This window comes from Ailuropoda melanoleuca, chromosome 13, assembly GCF_002007445.2.
Source record: "Ailuropoda melanoleuca isolate Jingjing chromosome 13, ASM200744v2, whole genome shotgun sequence".
In the NCBI taxonomy this organism is placed as follows: Eukaryota; Metazoa; Chordata; class Mammalia; order Carnivora; family Ursidae; genus Ailuropoda; species Ailuropoda melanoleuca.
In genome coordinates, this window is record NC_048230.1 from 1,287,123 (window position 1) to 1,310,179 (window position 23,057).

At 47.1% G+C, this 23,057-nt stretch overlaps 2 protein-coding genes and 1 pseudogene across 3 annotated transcripts in view; 2 read left to right on the plus strand and 1 right to left on the minus strand.

The window, feature by feature from the left end:
- METTL16 (methyltransferase like 16) overlaps window positions 1–11,927 on the plus strand; it is a 75,855-nt gene extending 63,928 nt beyond the window's left edge. For both annotated transcript variants that reach the window (XM_002918022.4, XM_019798349.2), the window contains 2 exons: window positions 6,329–6,502; window positions 6,638–11,927. In XM_002918022.4, the coding sequence (XP_002918068.1) occupies window positions 6,329–6,502; window positions 6,638–7,261 (798 nt within the window). In that variant the 3' untranslated portion in view covers window positions 7,262–11,927. The remainder of the gene's footprint in view (window positions 1–6,328; window positions 6,503–6,637) is intronic.
- On the minus strand, window positions 1,407–1,891 carry LOC109489427 (annotated as a pseudogene).
- Window positions 11,928–14,867: 2,940 nt separating the features above from the next.
- Window positions 14,868–23,057, plus strand: part of MNT (MAX network transcriptional repressor) — a 22,156-nt gene continuing 13,966 nt past the window's right edge. Inside the window, exon 1 of the mRNA XM_002918023.4 lies at window positions 14,868–21,384. Coding sequence (XP_002918069.2) covers window positions 21,312–21,384 — 73 coding nt within the window. The 5' untranslated portion in view covers window positions 14,868–21,311. The remainder of the gene's footprint in view (window positions 21,385–23,057) is intronic.

Here is a 23,057-nt window from a genome sequence, read left to right on the forward strand (position 1 = left end):
TTTTTTTGATGGCTGAGTAGTATCCCATTGTGTGTGTGTACCACATCATCTTTATCCATTCATCTGTCGACAGACACCTGGGTTCTTTCCATAGTCTGGCTACTGTGGACATGGCTGTTATAGAAACACTGGGGTGCACTTGCCCCTTTGGATCTCACTACATTTGTATCTTTGGGGTAAATACCCAATAGTGCAATTGCTGGGTCATAGGGTAGCTCTATTTTCAAGTTTTCCAGAGTGGCTGTACCAGCTTGCGTTCCCACCAACAGTGTAAGAGGGTTCCCCTTTCTCCTCATCCTCACCAACATGACTTGATAATTTCAGCCATTCTGACTGGTGTGAGGTGGTATCTCATTGTGGTTTTGATTTGCATTTCCCTGATGCTGAGTGATGTTGAGCATCTTTTCATGTATCTTTTGGCCATTTGTATGTCTTTGGAGAAATGTCTGTTCATGTCTTTCAGCAATCTCAAAATTAACATTACCATCAACAAAATGATTTGTGAAAATAACTATTTTTCTTTTTTTCATTTCTCTTGTCCTTGGGGACTGTCTCCAGATGGATTTTAAAGTCATTTGGAATGTTTCTTTGTAGGTTTGTGCCACCAAGCCCATACACAGTTAGTAGGTTCATTTGTTTCATTTCATAGAGATTCCTTTTTGTGAGCTATTTAATTTTGTAATTGTGAAAGATACATGGTTTCAAAGTTAAATTTTAAAAAAAAGGTATAGTCAGTAGTCTGGCTTCTCTTGTCTCTTTGAAACATCATAGTCCTTCACTGCTCTGTGGGTCATTATAATTTATCCTTCGTGTGTGTGTGTGTGTGTGTGTGTGTGTGTGTGTGTGTGTTTTAACATAGAAAGTATACATGTAGGTTTCAGGCCCACGACTGATTGGCTTAGTTGGAAGAGCATGTGACTCTTGATCTTGGGATCATGAGTTTGAGCCCCATGGTGGGTGTGGCTATTACTTTAAGAAAAAAAAAAAGAAGATAGTATTTGTTTATCTGGGGAGAGGGGCAGAGGGGGAGAGAGAAGCTCCATGCCCAGGGTGGAGCCTGCCCAGGGCGGAGCCTGACTTAGGGCTTGATCCCACAACCCTGAGATCATGACCTGAGCCAAAATCAAAATTCGGTTGCTTAACCAACCACTCAGGTGCCCCTCCCCGCCAAAAAAAACATGTTAAAAAGAAATAATAAAACCACCCCTTCTTAGATAGCATTTTACATAGACTTTTCTCCCCCTTGCTTTACTTTTTACTGTTTTGTTTTTTGTATTTGTTTGTTTGTTTTACAAGTTTGCTTTTAAGATAGGTTTGAATTCACAACAGGTCTTACATACAACGATTTCAGTCAGTCTGGAACACAATGTGGAGGAATAACAAGGATTGATGACTTCTTAATAGTCTTAATAGAAAGAAATTAGTATTTCTACAGTATTAACCCCTAAAAGCAATTCTCCTTTATAGACAACAATATTATTGTCAGTTTCATATACTTCTACTTTATAAAGAACTCAGGAAGAACTTTCTGGAGGTTTTCCCAGATATATACAGCTACATTTTCTGTCATGCTTACAACATCTGCAAAGTATGGCACATCCAGATCCAGATTCTTATGATCAAGGGCCTTCACAGTTGCCTCCTGCATGTACTCTTTGAGGTCGGTCAAATTCATAACCATTCCTGTAACAGGATCAATCTCTCCATGCACTGTGTCCGCAACTTTATAATTGTGTCCATGGCCATTTGGATTGTTGTATTTCCCAAACAGTTTCAGGTTTTCTTCATTACTCAGAGATTTGTTGTGGAGTTGGTGGGTTGTGCTGAAGGAGACGAGGTGGGACACTTGTGCCTGGGGCCAACAGCTCTCGCTGGCACCCGCCACGCCCATCGCCTTGCCTCCTCACTCAGTTCACTTTTTACTGTTATTACATATATCATCCCAGGGATGACTTTAGGACATTTTATTTTATTATTTTTTTTTTTTTAAGTAATCTCTACACCCAGTGTGGGACTTGAGCTCACAACCCCCGAGATCAAGGGTCACATGGTCTTTGGGGTGCCTGGCTGGCTCAGTCGGTAGAGCATGCGACTCTTGATCTCAGGGCTGTGAGTTCAAGCCCCACATTGGGTGTAGAGACTACTTAAAAATAAAGTCATTTTTTAAAAAAGTCATGGGGCGCCTGGCTGGCTCAGTCGGTTAAGCATCTGCCTTTGGCTTAGGTCATGATTGCTGGGTCCTGGGATTGAGCCCCGCATCAGGCTCCTTGCTCAGCGGGGAGCCTGCTTCTCCCTCTGCCTGCCGCTCCCCCTGCTTATGCGCTTGATTGCTCTCTGACAAATAAAATCTTTTTAAAAAATCATTAAAAAAAAGTCACAGGGTACCTGGGTGGGTCAGTCAGCCTTGGACTCGGGTGGTGATCCTGGGGTCCTGGGCTCAAGCCCCATGTCAGACTCCCTGCTGGGTGTGGAGCCTGCTTCTCCCTCTCCTTCTACTCTTCCCCCCTGCTCTCCTGCTCTCTCTCTCAAATAAATAAAATCTTCAAAAAATAATAATAATAATTATAAAGAGTCACATGCTTTATTTATTGACTCAGCCGGCCAGCCAGGTGCCCAATTTCGGGACATTTTAAACAGTAACCTGTTAGATTGAGATAGCAATAATGATATGCCCACTGAACTGTTAATAAGGAAGTTATACCCTTAGACAACAAAATACTCAATCCACTTCATGGCATCAGAGCTGATAAACATTAAGTAAGGCATAGTTGGTAAGGTAGTCTGGCTGTCCTTCCCCACACACCCCCTGTCTATATTCTAGTCAGGTGTCACTGTTGGCCCTCGGCTCTGTTCCTCCGGTAGTGAGAGCCTGTGGAGAATCACAGCTCCCAGGCATTCAGCTTGTTTGGTGGGGCGCGGGGGTGCGGGCAGCAGCCATGCAGAGTACAGCAGAACAGCAGGGACTCCACTGCAGTGGCCAAGAGCAAGAGTACTCCTTTCCCCTCAAGACCATTCTGGAGGTTGCTTTGTCAAAACGAGGAGGCTGTGGCTGCATGCTCAGCAGACCTCTAGTGAATGACTCCCTTCTTTTCCTGCAGATCCGAGGGGAACTTAATGATTTCATGTAGCTTTTGGATTCTTTGGGAGGTTTTCCTTAGTTGGGAGTTTGTAACGGGGTCATGGGATGGATCCCAACTGGCTCTGCGCTCAGCAGGGAGTCTGCTTGAGATTCTCTGCCTCTGCCCATCTCCCTGCGTGCGCATGCGCGTGCGCTCCCTCCCTCTCTCTCTCCCCACAAGTAAGTAAGTAAGTAAAATCTTTGAAGCAATTCACTAAAAATATTCAGATGTACCAGATCTATTAGTTGGCCATTATATATGAAAAACTGGGGCCACGATGCCAGGTAAAGGAGCTGTATTTGAGATACAGAAGTTTTCATTTTCATCCTGGAGTAATAGGGTATATTTTGTTATTTCTGACTTCCTCAGAACTTGGAAAGTGGATCCATGATAGAGCTCTTGTTACGTTCGGTGAGAACGCATTTCTCTCCTTTTAAGTTCTAGAAATGATGATGAGTCCTTTCTTTTTTTTGAAGAAAGAGTGTTGTAGGCCAGCTCTAGCATGGCAGATTGAGAAACAGCAATATCTTCACTTGGCTCGTTGGAATTTAAGCACAAATGATTACCATCTCTGTAAGAAGAGATATGAGGCGCTGTCCTTTTGGTCATATTTCTCGGTGATCTTTGGTGTGTTGAGTGGGCTGTCCGGGATGATCCTGTTACAGTGACCTTCTACAGTAACAGCCTTGGATGTTGGAAGTGGAATGGGGACTCTGGTTCTTGTCCCCCATCCCCCTTCTACAGACCATGAACTTTCTTCCTCTCCAGTTTAATAATCACATCTTAAGCTTCTTAGTGAAAAGTGTTAGACTCTCAGTAGACTGTAGAAATTATCTTTCTTATGCTGGGTGATTGAGTAATAACAATACTTCTGTGTTAATATCAATATGAATTTGTCTCATCGTGTCTGAAACATTAATTGAACAAGTTCAGACTCAGAGCTTTGACTCCACGATTCATTTTTCAAGAGTAGGTTCTTAGTCATATATGTGCCCTTTGTTTTTGGTCCCTTTTTTTTTTTTTTTTTAAGATTTTATTTATTTATGGGGCGCCCGGGCGGCTCAGTTTTTAAGCATCTGCCTTCGGCTCAGGACGTGATCCCAGGGTCCTGGGATCAAGCCCTGTGTCGGGCTCCTCTGCTAGGAGCCTGCTTCTTCCTCTCCCACTCCCCCTGCTTGTGTTCCCTCTCGCTGGCTGTCTCTCTGTCAAATAAGTAAATAAAATCTTTTTTTTTTTTTTAAAGATTTTATTTGACAGAAGAGTGTGCATGAGAGCACACAAGCAGGGGGAGGGGCAGAGGGAGGGGTAGAAGCAGACCCCCTGCTGAGCAGCAGAGGGCTCCTTCCCAGGACCCTGAGATCATGACCGGAGCCAAAGGCAGACACTTAAGGGACTGAGCCACCCAGGCACCCCTGGTCCTTTTCTTCTAAGCTTGTTTTCTAGTGTTCTTTAATTTTATTTATTTATTTATTTACTTATTTATTTATTTATTTTTAGTTAATTTGTGGTATAAAGGGAAAACGTAGATTATTTCCTAGAAATATGAGCTAGGAGTTTTCTAGCATAGAAAAAGCTGGCTGTTTTGTTGTGTATTTATGAGGTGTGGAGTTGCTGGTTAGCTCGTACAAGGCCTCACCCAGTAAGTGGACCTGACTGTGCGTGTATACGCACGAGTTCCGTGTTTCCAGGTGGAGCTGCAGTTAGCGACACCATCACCGAAGGGCTGCCTTTTGCAGGAAAAGGTCTTCAAAGCTGACTAAGGTGTTTTCTCTTTATGAGCCTTCTTCTTATAATCTTTATCTGCTCATTTTGACCCTTAATTATCTTAATTTTTTAAAGTTTTGATAAATTTTGCCAACAGGTACAGGTCTGTTTCTTAAAACAAAGTGTTCATAATATGTCTGGTCTTAGCTAGAACCATTAAAAAATTAGTAAATTTTTACTTTAGAAAAATAAGTCTCAAATACAGCAATGCCATTTAGTTTTTAAAATTGAACTTGAGTCCCTCTAGTGGGTAGAGTATAATTCACTCCTATGCTTGAAATCTGAAGATGACAGTCTTCAGTTATGTGGAACTAGCTTTTAAATCCACTCTTGTTGTCACTACTGGTATCTCCTCTTCCAGCAGAGAGGCAGTGCTCAGCTAGCTGTTGGCTTGGTCCTAACAGTAGCCAGGATTCTGCAGGCTTCTTTTTCTGCCCATGTGATCCTAGTGACCCTGGTCATTCCTTGCATGTGATCTCACAGACTGTGGCTGACCAGCTGCTTTCCTTCAAGCCTGAGCAAAGTATCAACTTAGACTACATATAGGCGATTTTAAACCATGCAGGTTTTTTTTTTTTTAAGATTTTATTTACGATTGGGGCGCCTGGGTGGCTCAGTCGTTGGGCGTCTGCCTTCGGCTCAGGGCATGATCCCAGCATTATGGGATCGAGCCCCACATCAGGCTCCTCCACTGGGAGCCTGCTTCTTCCTCTTCTACTCCCCCTGCCTGTGTTCCCTCTCTCACTGGCTGTCTCTGTCTCTGTCAAATAAATGAATAAAATCTTTAAAAAAAAAATTTTTTTTTAAAGATTTTATTTAAGATTTTATTTATTTTGAGAAAGAGAGAGAGAGAGTGTACGAACGGGAAGGAGCAGAGGGAAAGGGAGAAGCAGACTCCCTGGTGAGCAGGGAGCCTGACTTGGGGCTCAATCCCAGAACCCCGGGATCACGACCTGAGCCGAAGGCAGATGCTCAACCAGCAGAGCTACCCAGGTGCCCCTAAACCATGTAGGTCTTTAAAGAAGAGAACATAGTGCCCCCAGGGTCTTTGAGTTACCATGAAATAAATAATTGTACAGGCTGGTGTTGGGCACAACATGTAGGTTAAGAACATTTAGTAATGGGAGGATGTTACATGCTGATAGCCTATGGCAACCTGTTTTTGGGGTGGTTCAATTCCAACTGCAAATTGCTAGCTATGTGACCCTGAGCTGTGTATCTGTGTATCATAGTTTTCCTTTCTATAAAATGGGGAGGTGATAAATCTATTTGGCAGAGTTGTTTTAAGTATTGAAAATAAACATGCAAAGGCCTTTGTGTTTTTAAGGCTCTGGATTTGGTAGTAGAAGCCATGGAAATGTCCCTAGTTGAGTTCATTATAATGCATGGTATTTGATTATTTGGATAACTTTCCCTTCTTCCCACATGCCTTCTTTTTCTTTCAGTCACCACCTAGTAAGCGAAGAAAATTAGAGAAGTCAAGGAAACCCATTACGTTTGTAGTGTTGGAATCTGTGATGAAAGAATTGTCCCTCAAAGCATCATCTCTGGGCTCTGAGACAGTGGAAGGCATAGTAGTAGTGACAGCATGGATTGAAAAAATCCTCACCGACCTGAAGGTACCTGGTTAAGCACATTGAAGAAGTACTTACAACAATATCTTTTTTCTTTCCTCCTCTTTTGTTTTTTTTAAAAGAGTTTTGAGAGGAGAAAAGTGATTTCCTCTAAAATTCTGTTTTTCCTCCATTAAATAGGTCCAGCATAAGCGAGTTCCCTGTGGAAAGGAAGAAGTTAGCCTTTTTCTAACCGCAATAGAAAACTCCTGGATTCATTTAAGGAGAAAGAAAAGAGAACGAGTGAGACAATTGAGAGAAGTTCCCCGAGCTCCTGAGGATGTCATCCAAGCCTTGGAGGAGAAAAAGTTCACCCCCAAAGAGTCTGGCAGTAGCCAAGATTTGGCCCAGGGCCCCCAGGAGGGTGTCCCCTGTGGGCCTGCCGCACAGGAAGGCGAGTCTGCCACTGTTGAGGGCCATTGCTCAAACCAGGATCTCCTTTCCCAGGAAGAAAACCCAGAACCCATGGAGGATGAAAGGAGTGAGGAAAAGGGAGGGGTGGAGGTTTTGGAGAGTTGTAAAGGCTCTAACAATGGAGCCCAGGACCGAGAGGCTTCTGAGCAGTTCAGCAGTCCAGTGTCTGAAAAAGGGAGCCATCTCCAAGGAGTGGCTGGACATTACCTGTTCAAGTGTTTGATAAATGTAAAGAAGGAGGTGGATGATGCTTTAGTTGAAATGCATTGGGTTGAGGGCCAGAACAGGGATTTGATGAACCAGCTTTGTACCTATATACGTAACCAAATTTTCAGGCTTGTTGCTAGTTAACTTCTTGCACGGTTGGGAAAGTTTCTATAAAGTAGCCTGCTGCGGGGTGGCAAGGGGCATTCCATCATAGGCCCACTGGTAACATTATGTGCAATTATCTTAAAAAAACAAAACAAAACAAATTAATCTATTTTAAAACAGTCCCCACCCCCCTTTTTAAAGTTATTAGGCTTTAGTATGGTAGTTCATGAGGAAAAATTGTTACCAGCATCAACAAAAAGCTATCAGTAAACTCAGGAGGGATTTAAACCTGACTTAAGTTGACCACCTTAGCTTTAGGCTGAGGCCAGAAGGATTGTGTTTGGAGTCTGGTCTGGGTCCGAACTACAGAGCACTCGGCTCCGCCATCTCTAGTTGCTTCTTGAGGAGGGGTGGCTTTCTCGTTCTCTGAATGGAGGCAGTATACCGGACAGATGGGCCCTGTGCCCACTTCTAGAGTCACCTGCAAGACTTCTCTGGGTCCATAGGATTGATTATCCCTGCGTCAGGGAGAGAAAGCTTAGTAATGCCAGGAAGAAGGACTGACCTGGGAGGGTGCCTGTAAGATGTCACATTCCTGACTCATGTCTGTTTTGATGCTGCATATTTCAGAAACAGAATTAGGTAAGCCAGACTCCCACACTATGTGACTGAGACACAGCAGAGTGAAACCATACCCCTACCTCCAACCTGTTTGAAAGTACTGTTTTGTAGCGGTTTTACTGATGTATGATTTTTTTCTTTTGACATTTGAAGTGGAGCTTTGTTTTATTTTTAATATAAGAATATCCAGAATTGAATCTGTCAATCCTGTTTGAATTCTGGGATTGGGGGGAATATTTTCGTAGCTTTCAATGGATAAATGACTGATGACAGAAATAAGAAATGGAGCAAGATAGTTATGAACAGTAGGTTGCTTAAGAAAGTCTCATCTCTTGCCAGAGAAGTTGTAGCTGATCAAATACTGCTTTTTGTGGGTTCCCTTGTAGTCTCTTCGGTGCCTGCCTGTTTGCACTGGAGAATTCTGAGGCCAGCGTGACCATGTTCTTATAACATGTTTCTCATTGGAGTGTCTCAGGGCGCAGCAGGAATGCCTCTGGAAAGGGGGTCTCTTGGTGTCTCAGTTACCCTCTGCTGTGCTTAACTTTCGCACCTTGAGTTTGATTTTACACCAGTGGTCTAAGGCTCTGTCTAGACTGAGTGAGTCCAGTGCCAGAGCCCCTTTTCGTTGCCACAGAAAAGACTGGGGCTGAGTACTTAAGCCATGCTTTTGAAAGGTGGCTATTGGTTAGGGCAGAAAACTGATGAAATTGGCCTGTCTTGGCAGCACCTAAACCTGACCTTCAGCAGAGATAAAAGAACTAAAAATATGACTCTATTGTACTTCCCTCTGTCAGTAGAGACAGAGCTGCCCAAGAAAACATATTAACTAGCGTTCTTCACTAGAAGTCCAAGGACCTCTAGAGAATCCATAAACCTCCTGGATTATTTCTGAAAGTTCTGTGAACACCCCCCCCACCCCCCTTCAGAGAGAAGAACCTCTGACAAGGTGAGAAAACTAGTCCCAGGGTCACACAGAGTAGCATGTGCTCATTAAAGATTTGGAAAATGAGAGTAGAAAACAGCAACAAAATCACCAAATACCAATAATGGGTATTTTAATGTTTCCTTCTATCTCCTTTTCTATAGATGATCTGGGTGTGCAAGGGTGTGGGCTTAACTCTGGTTGTACTCATGCTGTGTATTTATTACACTTCTCTTCGTTTAACGTCTTGTATTTTTCTGTGTTAGAACAGTAGTATTTACGTACCCTCCTTGCCTGTTCAAAATGCATTTCAGGCACAGTACTAACGTTCGTTTAAGTCTGGGACTGCACCAGTGTCTGAGTTCTGACAAGTAATAAAACTGCAAGATGTGGAAAAGGTGCAAAAGCCTGTGGAAAACCCAAGGCCTCTTAAAAAGGGAGTAGGTAGCCCTTCATCTTACCTAAACCACAGCATTTTCCTCTGTAGCCACACGGGGGCATCTTTGGCCTTTGATCAAGCACCTTAACTTCACTGCAGAAATAGATAAAATGTGTCTTTGATATTTTCTTGAAATAATCCCATTTGCTACCCAGATAATGTTTTTTATACAAACAAGTACATTTTCACATAAATAAAATTTGAAATAAAAAAGTAGAAAGACCACCCCGTGGTCTTTTTATCTGGGCATAGTATTTCAACCTTTTATGTTTCTTTGTGGTCTCAGTTGACAGTATTTTCTTTTATTTCCATGTGTCCTGCTAGTCTAGAAGATATCTAGGTTGGGTCAGTCTTTTGGATTAACTTTTATCCAGTTAATGGAGGTACTGGGGGGGGCACTATTTGTTTATCTTAATCAGTAGTTTTCCAGAAGTCTGGAGTTCCAGGAAGAGTTAAAATGGAGAGTTCTAAGAAACTGTTCTCATTGTTCTTTTGTCTTTAAATTCTTGTTTTGGTTTATCTGACTGGTCGACTAGTGTATATGTTGTGTACTTCAGAAGTTGGCACAGTTGGCTCTGTGTTGTGTACATTATATAGGTTAGCTAGGCCTTGTTTCCCACAAGGGATGTTTCTCTGTGGAACATAGATATTACTCGCTCTGGTGTCTGTGTGGGTTCAAGGAAAAGTTCCATCTACCCTTATTATTATGGCACAGAATGAGAGGTGATGGGTGGCCACCCAGGAGATCTCTCTGCACATTAGGAGGAGAAAGGTCCAGTTTGGAAAATAAGGAGCCCTCTTGGAGAAGGAAAGTCTCAAAGGTGCAGCAGGTAAGGCCCTTCAGGAGGTACCCCTAGGAAAGGGCCATGACCATATCTTGTTTAGAGAAGTTGCTGCCCAGGAGATTGGGTTTGCTGAACGGGCCCTAACCCTAGTAAAACACAGAGAATGAATTGGCTTTTGCCTCCTGGAACAGAGCGTGGGTTGTCTTGAACCTTTCTAAATGCTCCCCAGTACAAAGTCTTGGTGCTAGTGCCAGCACAGTATCTGAAAGCCCTGTGTGGGGTTCACCCCACTAGCAGCAGGGCCTTACACACATACGGAGAGCTCTCGCTCTGCTCTGTGAAGACATTCAGATCTTCTGCTGTGACTCACCCAAATGACTAAAACAGCAGTTTATTTTTTTAATTACTGGTTGGAACAGCTAATGCTCCCTTTTGGAACAGCTAATGCCGCCTTCTGGAGGCTGTGCTTTTACTGCAGGGGACTTTGTTGTGACTGAGTAAGGCCCTTGCACCTCTGAATGCCCTTTGAGGTGTGGCCTATCTGCCTCTCCATCCAGGCGAAAACATTAGGGACTCTAGGCTCTCCCTGGGGAAGTAGAGGGTCACGGGTGCTTGTTGTGAGCCAAGAAACTGAGATAAGAAGGAGTGGACCAGAAACTGCTGCTGGACTTGGCAGAATTGGCTTGTATATGATGTTCCCAAGAGGACAAAGGATATTTAATCCCAGATGCTTCTCCAGCACCCTAGGAGAATGAAAAGCAGAAAGGAGACTTTGCGTCATGAGGCCTGGCTTTGTGTTCCGGTTCACTCGCGGGGTAAGTCAGTTTCACTAAGCCTTGGCTTCCTCATACAAAAGATGAAGGATTCTTGCTTCGTAGAGTTGTAGCCGCAGTTAAGTGAGAGAAGTACTAAGACACCTGGAGGAGTGCATAAGCAGAGCGGCCTTCTCGACTTGCTCATCTCTTTGTATTCTTCTTTGAGTTTTCCATTTCTGGTCAGAACATCTTACGGATTCATGTCCGAAGGCCAAGACCACAAGTGCAGAATTGCAGGTGTAGAGTGCCACTTCTTGACCAAGAACAAAACCTATGCTTCCAGGTACTGGAGTGACAAACAGGGAACCAAATTGATTGGCCATCTTCTACATAAATTGTCTCACAGCAGTGGGGTGTCCCTCTGTGATAGCTTTAAAAAATGGAAGCTTGGAGAGCTTAAGTGACTGGCCCTAAGGTTATCCACAGAGCTAAGTCACAGAGATGGGGTTTGAACTCGGGTCCAGAAATCTGAGACTGAGGTCTTGTACCAAATCTCAAGATCTGTAACAAACACTACACTTAAATGGAAATGGACCTTTAGGCTCAACCGACCTACCTCTAGGGAGGGGACTTCTATTACATGGTGCAGGGAGGAGAGAGAAAAAGCATCTCTCAACCAGCTTCACTTTATTGAGCACTTTAAGATAGTAGTATTGTCAAGCCTGTGATCAATGAGCAAGGTTTGATAAATGAAATTGCTTATAATTAGTTCTTAATTTATGCTACCAAATCTTCATAGAATTTTGTATTTGGCAGCAGTGCAGATAATTAAGTAGTTAGTGAAACCACATAATAAAATGTCTAGTGCAAGCACATGTTGGATCAGAATCAATGTAAAATAACTGATAATTAGGTAATGACTCTTTGACAACACATAATTGTATAAGGGAAGAAGGGTTTTACTTTTTTAATATTTTAATAGGCAGCTCCAAATATTTCACTTACAGAATTGATGTGCTTTTTGATCTTGCTGGAGAAAGTCACGATTGTCAGAAAAACAGCAAGTCATCTTCCCCAGGTAGGGTGAATGAACTCATGTAAGTCTAGAGGAAAGAAAAGGCTGCCTGCCATCTGGTGGACCCATTCAGGGAGTGTGGCCCAAGAGTGTAGAAACGAGAGCCAGGAAATTCCCGGCTAGGGGACTTGGCTGGATCAGCAGCCAGTCAGCCCCCAGGGAAATGGCAGCTTGTGCTACTGCTGTCCGAAAAGAGAAGGCTCTGGGGAGAGTACTGTGGAGCCGGAGCCTCCCAGGACGGCGGAGGAGGCCCGGACCCGCTCTTGTAGATTCTGTGATTGAAGGGATTGGATGTTTCTTGCCGGGAAAGGGGGGGTCCCAGTCTGCTCTGGTGTAGGATCCTTAATTCAGTGTGTTTGTCCCAGGATTCCTGCCTTCAGGGGCACATGTGGGGCTTTATGAACCAAACTCTAGCCTGTGTTTCTCTGAGCTCTAGGTGAGCACTAATAAGGACTCAATTCATTCACAGAGTGAAGTATTTCCTCATCGTGTATAGCAGGGGCCAGGCAAGAAGGGACAGAGCTCATGTTCTGACTCAAAGGGAGCAGCTTTTATTCGATTCTAGAGTCCTTCTCACCTCTTAAAAGAGAATCCTGAAGATTCCATCTAGGGCCCTTGTTGGCTCTTAACTCCTAGCACTTCTGGCTGACCACATCCATTCCCATGACTTCAACTACTGTTCACGCATAGATTCATGATTCCCCAATCCAGACCTTTCCTGAACTTTCAACATCCACATACCTAACTGCCTACTGGACAGCTCCTCCAGGACCATGGCGGTGTCAAACTCTACTTACTGTCGAAACCTGCTTCTCTCCCATATTCTTGATCACCATCCATCGAGCTGTCCAGATTAGGAATCTGTGTTCCTCTCTCTCCTTCACCACCGGGACTAAAATCTTTCACCATAGAAATAGCCTTCCAAATTCAGCCCAGCCTCTCCATCCACACTGCTGCAACCTTAGTGCTCCTCCTCATGTCGTCTGGACTGGAAGGGTCACCTGAACCATTTCTAGGGGACTTCAGAGCTGAGGAGCAGAGATTTAGGTAGGTTTGGTGGCGGGAAGGGAGGTGAAGAAACCCATGAGTTGGGGGGTGAAATAGAAGCACTTTGAGGAGAAGGACGGGGTGGGAAGTAGGTCCATAGCAACACATCGCAGTGGTTGAGATCGAGATACAAAGCCCTTCCTGAGAAAGCACAGGAGAACTTTTTTCCCCTTTAACATGTTTCATAGTTGCAAAGGTAATGCATTCTCATTATAAGAATTTAGAAAATAATGAATAAAAATGTATAATTCCACTATTCAAATGGAGTTATATTTTGTTAGTATTTTTTATATGCATATATATTTTTAAGTAGCAAATGTGGGATCATTTGTATATGACCTTTTATAATCTTTTTCATGTAGCAATATATTGTGATAAACTTCTGATTATAAAACTAATCTCTGTGTCAGAAAACTTTTAAAAATAAAAATTACCAGTAATCACACTGCCCCAGAGACAACCACCACTAATATTTTGGTTTACTAACAACCTGTTTTCTTTACATGCCATACTGTGAGTGTTACTTCACTAAACCAGTTGTTCCTTGCTGGAAATTTTAGTTTTCTGGTTTTCTCTATTGTAAATAACGCTTTAGCGAGTATCTTTGTATAGAAACGTTGTGGGGGGTGCCTGGCTGACTCAGTCAGTAGAGCATGTGACTTGATCTCTGGGTGGTGAGTTCAAGCCCCACATTAGGGATAGAGTGTACTTAAAAAGAAAATCTTACTGTGTTTTCTTAAACTGCTTTAGGATAAACTTACGTTAAGAATTACTGAAGCATAGGAGCCTTTTTAAAGGTTCTTTGTGTATATTGCCAATTTGGTCACTAAAAAGGTTGTGCTAGTTTATGTTTCCACAAGTGCCAGTTTTTATCGCTCCTTTGATAGCACTACAAGTCTAATTTTTATTCTCTTTTTTTTTAGATTTATTTTATTTATTTATTTATTTATTTATTTATTTATTTATTTATTTAAGAGAGCGCGTGCACGAGTGGGGGAGGGGCAGAGAGAGAGGGGAAAAAACCTCAAGCAAACTGTGCTGCGCGCTGAGACTGACACAGAGTTTGATCCCACAACCCTGAGATCATGACCTGAGCCAAAATCAAGAGTCGGTTGGTCGCTCAACCCACTGAGCCACCCAGGTGCTCCCAGGCTAATTTAAAAATCCTCTATTGGCGGTGCCTGGCTGGCTGGTAGAGCATGTGACCCTTGATCTCAGGGTTGTAGGTTTGAGCCCCACATTGGGTGTAGAGATAACTTAGAAATAAAATCTTAAGGGAGCCTGGGTGGCTCAGTCGTTAAGCATCTGCCTTTGGCTCAGGTCATGATCCCAGGGTCCTAGGATTGAGCCCCCACAGCCTGCTTCTCCCTCTCCCACTCCCCCTTACTTATGCTCTCTCTCTCTGTCAAATAAATAAAATCTTTTAAAAAGTCCTTTATCAATTGATAGACAAGAATATTTCCAGTGGTTTGTTTTTTAAAGATTTATTTGAGAGAGAGACAGAGATAGCTACAGAGATAATGACAGCACAAGGGAGGAGGAGAGGGAGAAGCAGGCTCCCCGCTGAGCAGGGAGCCCCGAGGGTGGGCTTGATCCCAGGACCCTGAGATCATGACCTGAGCCGAAAGCAGATGCTTAACTGGCTGAGCCACCCAGGCGCCCCTGTTTCCAATGTTTTCATTTTATTATGGTATTGGCAAGGTCAGACATTTTCATATATTTATACATATTTATGTTACATATGTTATTTAATATATTTTATAAAATTTAAATTATGTTGTGTTCATTTTTCTATACAAGGGTTCTTTTTGTTATTAAACTACAAGAACACATTTGCCAATACTTCCCTCCATTTTGTCATTTACCTTTTTCCTTTTATTTCTGGTAATGTTGTTGTTTTTACAGTTAGGAGCTTGTAGAGGTTTTGTTGGTGTTTTGTTTTCTTGTTGTTTTTTTTTAAGATTTTTATTTATTTGACACAGAGTGCACAGGCAGGGGGAGAGGGAGAAGCAGCCTTTCCGCTGAGCAGGGAGCCCGATGTGGGACTCGATGCCAGGACTCTGGGATCATGACCTGAGCGGAAGGCAGCCGCTTATCCAACTGAGCCACCCAGGTGCCCCAGGAACTTGTCAGGGGTTATGTAATCAAATCTGTCATGCCTCTGCCTTTATATTTTCATTTTTTGTATTCTTTATTTACTGTTTTGTTTTGTATTTTGAGAGAGAGAGAGAGTGTGGGCACGAGGGAAGGGTGGGTGGGCAGGGGGCGGGGGAGAGAGAATCCCAACCCGACTGCTCGCCTGACCCCGGACTCAATCTCAAGACCCTGAGACCGCAGCCTGAGCCGAAAATAAGAGTTGGACAGTTAATTTAGCAAGCCACCGAGGGCACCCCATCTCCCTTTATATTTTGTTTGCCTTCGTGGGTAGAAATCTTCACTGCTCTTGGAGCAGAAAAAATGTTTCCTTGTATTTTATTATGGCTCTTTTTGGCATTATTTTTTACATGTAACATTTGAATTTATGTTGGTATATGATACGACATTTAAGAACCTAACTGTGTTTAACAAATGGTTCGTAGTCATTGCAGAGTAACTGTTCAGAGAGAGGACTGGTGAGCTCTCTAGCCCTGCCATCTGAGGTATCTGTAATGGGAAAGGTACTCCCTTGGGGTGGGGGTGGGGTCATGTGCTGTATCAGTCCCCAGCCTGGACGTGGGAGAGGCATAGGCTGGTATGTGGCTCCTGGAGTGTCCTAGACTGTCCCCAGCACTGTCCAGTAGAGACTTTCCCAGTGGGCCCTGGGGCTTTAGAAAGAAGTGCAGTTGTGGGTGTGGAGCTGGGCATTGGATCTAGGCAGTCCAGTCATTGATAGTCCACTGCTCAGGGCCTTACGCACTGTTCTGATCAGGTAGCTGATCTCTTGGGTTTTAAAGACTTGACTGCCTTTTAGGTGTGAGCTCGGATTGCTGGGACAGTTGACTTCAGTCCTTTCCATGGAGTGTTACAGTCCAGCCCCTCTGCCCTGGGGGGCCTCCCCTGTCATGGACACCCCCCTCCCCCAGTTGACCCAGTTGTCTCTTGACTCACATTACAAGACTACACCTTGCTCTGCTCATAACCTTGCCCCGTCTCACTCCCAAAGACCTGAATTCATTTTCTCTCATAAAGCCACACTTTCTTCTTCTATTTTTTTTTTTTTAGAGGAATAGCTGAAGTCCTTATCCTTTCCCTCGTGCCTTTCTGCTTTGATCAGCTTCTTCCTACCAAGTCTCCTATAACCCGATCTCCAGCTGCAGTGTTTAGCTAGCTTCTTTAGTTTCTCAGAAAAGCTCAAAGTGCGTGGCTCCTCCCTTTTTGCTTCTGAACTGCATTTCTTTCCTTATTACTCAGTGTCCACACCCAGGGCGGTTGCCTGGATAAAAATCTGCCCCTTTCCCCCAGTCACCTTTTCAGGCCAGACGTAGGCACCAGTGAGGAATGGCTGTCTACCCAGGCCCAGTTAGAAGCTCTTAGTTCCTCAGTGGTCTGAGTCCCTGGATGCGAAGTCTGATTCTCTGGTGCTCGCACTTGTCTGCGAGGTTTGTTGATCGGGCAGCACTAAGCAAAGTTAATGATTATTCCTGTCTTTAGCCAGAAGGGGAGAAGTTCTCTCCCTATCAGCATCCGTTTCTGTGAGGTTTTCAAGGACTCTGGACCCACTTCCCAGGTTTGGCTATCCAACACAGTCAAGGGAGAACCAGACCACTCTCATCCCAGCTGACTTTTAAGCAGCTTTGTGATGTTGGATAAGACACCTTCTTTTGGGAGGTTAGACTAGATAATCTCAACTCTTCCAACTGTGAGATCATAGGAAGCAAGGAAGAGGGGAAAGTACGTGACTTGATTGTACCTGTTTTGTAGGTTTGGGAGAAGTCGTTTACTCAGTGGGAGTGGAAGAAGGTAGGTGATGACTTTGGTGGAAACTGCCAGCTCTAAGGAGCCCACTTCACTGATGACTGGATGAATACCATATGGGATACAACTCTTCCAAAGCAATTAAAAATCCTGCTCATCGTTCAGACCGGGCTTGTCAGGAATCAGTTTCAGTCCATTTAATTTCTTCTTATCCCCCTTCTTAGGAAAGTATGATGATCTGGGAACCTAACCTAAATGAGTGCAGCGGCATGCTTGTGGGTCTTTGTGCGGTCATAGGATCTCAAGTGCTATGTCCAGCACGGTGGTGGTCGAAAGCAAAGCTAACGTTTTCCAGGTATCACTGTAGAGTTGAGTTCTGCTTTGTGACCTTTTACCCCACCCTGGCTTACCAAAGGTCACCTGGCCTTGGCTACAAGGCTACCTAGCCCAGTGCCTGGCACATGTTAGGCACACAATAAATATTTGTTAAATGAATGTGCTGTGACCCTGGGTGTACTACCAGTCTTCTGTTCCTTCTTCATCCTGGCTTTCTCCCTCCCTTTGGTCTTATCTTAATTATGATATGTGAAAAGTTCCTTAAAACCACTTGCAGAATTTGAGAAGTTGGTCCTGAACAGTTAGACATCTTCTGGGATCTGCTATAAATACCTGTACTTTGGCTTTACTCCCTTTCTGCCCTCTCATTATGTATGCATCTTAGGGGTCAGGAAACTGATTTTCATAGCTCTTGGAGTTGCCTATGTATGTGTAATGCTTTGCTTGAGGGAGTGGGGTGGGGTGGAGGGTGGAAGACAGTCTCATCAAGGGAATGTCTCCCGCTTGGGATATTAAAGAATTGAGGGATTGGAACTGGGCATTGGGATGCACAGACTTGAGGAGGAAGACTGAAAATAGAAATCCTTTCGTGAGAAAGTACACAATGATGGGTGGCCCAGGTGTCCTTCTGCTCTAAAGGTACCGAGCACCTAGAAGCCTTAAAAGAACTTTCGGAACAACTTTTTGGAGATGGCTGGGCTTTGGATCATTTCTACAAAGTGCTCACCTTTCTGCTGAAACATCAGAAGACTTCTTTTCACTTTCCTTCGAATGGATACAGTTGCCAGCTTCTACCCCAGTTCCGTCCCTTTGGAACAGGAAGCTGGGGCTAAAATGTGAAACGGCTCTCCTATTCATTCCCCTCTCCTTTTATACCCACCTTGTAGGTATCTCCCACCCCAACTGTGTCCATTCCCCAACTTGGGAAACCCTGGCTGATAAGAAATTCTGTTTAGCCATTTTCAGGCTCCTGTAGGCAACAACAGTCTCAGGAAAAAAAAAGCCTCTTTCTAAACCCTTGCTTTTGCCTAACATCCCCTGGCTGCTGTCCCCACATGACCCAAATAAACAGATGATCATGTGAAGCCAGTAAGGCTGTTTGTTTTAAATAGCAAGCATCTCCACTAAGCTCTGGAGCAGATGGGGTATTGGGGGCAAGGGAGAGACTGGCATTTGACTCTGTTCACCCCACTTTTATCTCTTGCTTACCCATCCCTGAAGGAAAAGTTGTCTTCAGAATGCTCCTTTTCAGAGGAATGCCTTTGTAATGGAATAGAGCTGGTACCTGACAAGAAAAGTCAAAAACTGGACTTCAGCCTCTACAAGAGACTTAGGACTATTTGAGTGCTGTGACCACTTGAGGAAGGCAGAAGGTACAGCTGGGTGGAGCTGAGCATCTTGGGCAACGGGACAGAATAGTACAGTGCTGACCCCAAACAAAATGAAAACTTGGTCAACAACGTTATTTCGGGTCACTGTTATGTATATTACATACACTTTAGTAACCCACCCCAACACACACACACACACACACACACACACACACACACACACACACCTGTGTATTGCCTTTAAACTTCTCATTTTCTTCGGTTGTGCAGTGGGCCAGGTCCAACCACACTCGTAGAGGGTGGCAGGCATCTAAAAGGAAGCAATGTCAGGACCAGTACAGATCTCGCCCTCCCAGGAAAAGGGCAGTCATCCCAGGGCACTTGGGCTATGTTGTTCCCACCCCCTCCCCCACCTTCCTTTCCATCTCCATCACAGGCAAAGCTAGTGGCACGTGGACGTGTGTAATGGCCTCTGCTCAGCTACAGATGCTGGGGCATTGAATGTGTAAAGATCAGATCCCTCCATAGATTGCTGCTGGCAAACAACCCCCTTCCTTCTGTTCACTAGGTTCTTGATTTCCAAGATCTGTGCAGATTTTCTTTCCTTAGTATGCATTATGCCCTCAAATGAAGGGAGCAAAGTCTGCAGGCAATGCATTTGTACCGGTTTTCTCTGCCTTTAAGCTAGACCCCAAAATAAGAACATACCCCTCCAAGGGCACGGTGGGGATGGAATGGGATGGGATGAGATGGATTGGCAGGGTGGTCTGCCACTCAGCTGTCCTCATAAAGTTTTGCTTTGTGGCTTTGTATGATGGTGAAGCCCAGGCTGCCGGACCCTGAACCCAGCTGGCATTGTCCCACTCGGAACTGGTAGCAAAAAAAAGGAATCTGAGGCTAGGACCCAGGGGCCATAGGACTGCTGGCATTGGGCCAGCAGAGCTGTACATGCTCCAGGATGCTACCAAAGTCCCTTCAGCCGGCCTTTGTGTCACTACCAACTTACCAGTGGGGCTTGTGTGGTCTGCACCAAAAAAGCAGAACAGCAGGGTTTCAGGTGAAGATTTTGGAGACCCCGACTGCAATATGTTAAGTGGGCAGACCACTTCCCATGCGGGCAGTCTGATATTCCCTCATGATTTTTTTTTAATTGGGTGCCCTTCCCAGAACTGCCTTCAAAAGAGTCGTCCACGGGGTCATGGATAAATCTTCCTCCCTCCGGGGCCTGCAGCAACTGGAACACTGAGTGACTTTAGAAGTCCTCTCTCATCTCTGGGCCTCACTTTCCTTATCTGCAAAATGACAGGATTTGGGTAAGCTGACAAAGGTCTAACTTTCTGATTGTACCCGCAGGCGCCCCCAAACACTGGCGCAAGAAGCAGCGGCAGCGAGCGCCGGCCGGTGGGCCCGCCCTCTTGGCGAGCGCGGCCGAGAGCAGGCTGAGAGTCCCGACCCCGCGTCCCGCCCGCGGCCTCAGTAGCCTGGCGGCTGGCAGGGCCAGGCTTCCGCCCTCCACGTTGTTGTTCCCGATTTGGGCCCCGCCTCCTCGGTCTGAGCTGCGGACGCCTAGCCTTAACTGCCCCCGCCCCGGCCCCAGAGCAAAGGGTGGCCTGTGGGCCATCCACATTAGACACGCGTGGACAAAGACAAGAACTGGGGGGAAGAAAAGAGAGAGACTTGGTTTTGAAGGGAGGCTGGTGAAAAGTAAAGGATAGGCCAGGGCACAACTGCAGAATTTCCCTCTCGGCGTTCCACCCTCCGTTAACAGTGGACACATCCGCATCCACGAATGTGACCGTGTTAGACACTGGCCCTTTAAACAGAAGGCTGGCGGCGCGGGGTGTCCATGTGGAGCTGCTCCATGCCGTGTTGTCCTGCCTGCCCATTGGCCCACGGCCCGGTGACGTCGCCTAATAGGATGCGAACGCACTGCGGGGGGAGGAACGGAGGCAAAACGCGGAACCGGATCATCACTCCGCTCCCTCGGCGGGTCTCTGGCAGCCTCCTGCTGTCAGCTCCGCCCACGGGCGGATCCCGGGGGAATTGCGACAGCCGGGTGGTTGCAGGAATTAGGTCACGTGTGGGTAGGGAGCGGAGACCCAGGGGTCAGGCCCGTCTCTACCATCCTAAGGTTTCCCTGACCTGGAATATCTTTATTTGAGCTAACTTAAGTCTTAAATTTTCCACCCTTCTTTTCCTCCAGCAGGACACACTTCCTTGTGAATGACCGCAACACGCAGCCCTTTGCTCAACTTACGGCTTGCCATCGGGGCGGGGCGAGGAGAAAAAGCGGAAATGCAGGGCGCGAGCAGGGCTGGATATTCTCCCACCCCCACCCAGGCCACGTGTGCGCGCGCCGTCTATAGTGGGCGGGGCCAGCCCGCTCGGGACCCCGCCCCTCCCTCCCTGAGACGCCGCGGCCCTGCGGGCGGGGGCTCCGGTCCGGGCTTTGGCTGCGGCCCCGGTGTAGTAGCGGGGGCGGCGGCCGGGGGCAGCGCGGCTCCTTCCCTTGTTGTGTGTGTCGGTGCCTCCTCGCCATCTTGTTGCAAAGCCTTTTCTTGTCGGCGGGACTCCCGGGGGCCGCGGGGCGGGAGGCATCAGAGGGGGAAAAAGAGAGGGAGGGGAAGGAGGGAGGCAGTGCCGCCTTTTGTTTTTTTGCATCAAAAATTTTTAAATTTGCAATTTATATTTTGCAAATATTTTGGGAAACATTAATTTTTTCTCTCCGTGCTCTCCTCTTCTTCCCTGCGGAGTGCGCTGCGCCGCCCAGCCCTGTCGCCCCCCGGAGGTGATCCCTCCCTCCTGCCTGCCCGCCAGCCTGACCTGTGCCCGGCTCGCGGGCCGCAGTCCCGGCCCCGGCGCGCCCCCGGCAGCTCTCGGCGCGATGAGCATAGAGACGCTACTGGAGGCGGCCCGCTTCCTGGAATGGCAAGCGCAGCAACAACAGAGAGCACGTGGTGAGCGGCCGGGCTGGGCCCCTGGGGCACCGGGGAAGGGGAGATGAGCGACCCTGGCCCCTGAACCCACGCGAAACCGCGGACAGGATCCCTTCCCGGGCGGCCGGCGAAGCCGGGCAGCGCAAGGTTCCGCACAAGAGCCGCCGCCCGGGGAGGAGTGTTGGGGGCAGTAAAATTAATTAATGAATTCATTAACGTGCAGTGAGGGACCCGGCTCCTGTGGGCGCCACCTCAGCTGCCTGCCACCCCGTGTGCACCTTTTGTGGGGGCTCCTTTCGCGTGGGCCAGCGGCGCCCTCGGCAGCGCTGAGGATGTGTGAGCCGGTGGGGGCTGGGGGGTGGGGTGCGGAATGGTGTTGCGTGGGGGTGGCAGACCCGCGTGTGCGTGCGTGTGTGCACGGGGGATGTGTGATGTGAGCCTCGAGGAGAGCGGATGAACGGACGTGTACACGGGCGAGTGTATAGTGCACACGAGTGGGCGTGTGTGTAACGGAATGGGGGGTGGGAATTACTCTACGCCGAGCAGCTCCCCGGCTTCCCTGGCCCTGTGGGGAGGGTGCGGGGGGCGCTCCCGGCCGATCTACGCGCCGCTTGGGGCGGAGGCGGCCTTTGCAGAATGAAATGACATCGCGTGTCTTATGATCCTGGCCAGCCCCGCCTGACCCCGCCTCTCAGAGCTGGGCTGGGTCGCGCTTCAGGGGTTTGGGTGAGAGCTGGGCTGATTGGGTGTCTGCGAAACGGCCCGCAGGTCGCTGGGGGCAGTCCCCGGGCCCCCCTTGCTGCGCCCCACTTTAGCCGGTGTGGAATGTGGCGTGTCTGCGCGTTCCAAACCCGCTCTCGGCTGGAATGTTGCGTGTGCCTGCGTTCCAAGCCCGTTGGTTACACCGGGTGGTGACGTGGACGGGCCCCGCCTCCGACCACGTGCACGGGGGACACTCCCGCTGGGGACCGGGCGGTCCAGCCCCTCCCAGCTGCCTCGCGCTCGGTCGGGGGCGGGGCCTGGGCGGGGCCTGGGCGGGGCTGGCAAGTGGCCTTGCGCCGGGTTGGGCCCTGGCTCCGGCCGCCGGGCACCTCCCAGGGAGAGCCTGTGCGCTGGAAGGAGGAGCCTTGGACCTCACCTGTCCGTTCTCGCCCCCAGCCTCCTGTTTTTGATTCTGGGGCGAGGGAAACCCTCTGAATTGCAGAGCGACAGGACTTGTAGAGCTCACATATTCCCACTGACGTTTTGGGGAACATTCTCACCAGGACCTCCTGGCAGTACCCCTAGCCACATTGTGGAATAAGCCAGGCTGAGAAGGGGCAAACTTTGGCGTTCCCTCGACAGGAAACAAGGATTTCAGATGCTTCCCATCCCGCCCGCCCTGTCGGTGGTCCCCAGCTTCAGGGTGCTGCAGGAATAGGGGTTGGAGGGAAAGACCTCTGTTTCCCGGACCATTGCGAGGGCCTCGGCCCTGGATCGGTGTGTGTGCAGTATCCGGGAACTTATGTCCTCTCCAGCCTCCCCTCCCCAGCCCTTCTGCCGGGTTCGTTGTGGTGGAGAGAGTGCTTTGCCCTCCTTTCCTTTCTCTCTGTCTATTGTTGCTTCAGTGATGAGTCATGCAGGAGGTAGTAGTGTGTGTTGTATGCGCGCGCGCCCTGCAGCTTTTGCCGCGGCGGCGGCGGGGGTGGGGTGGG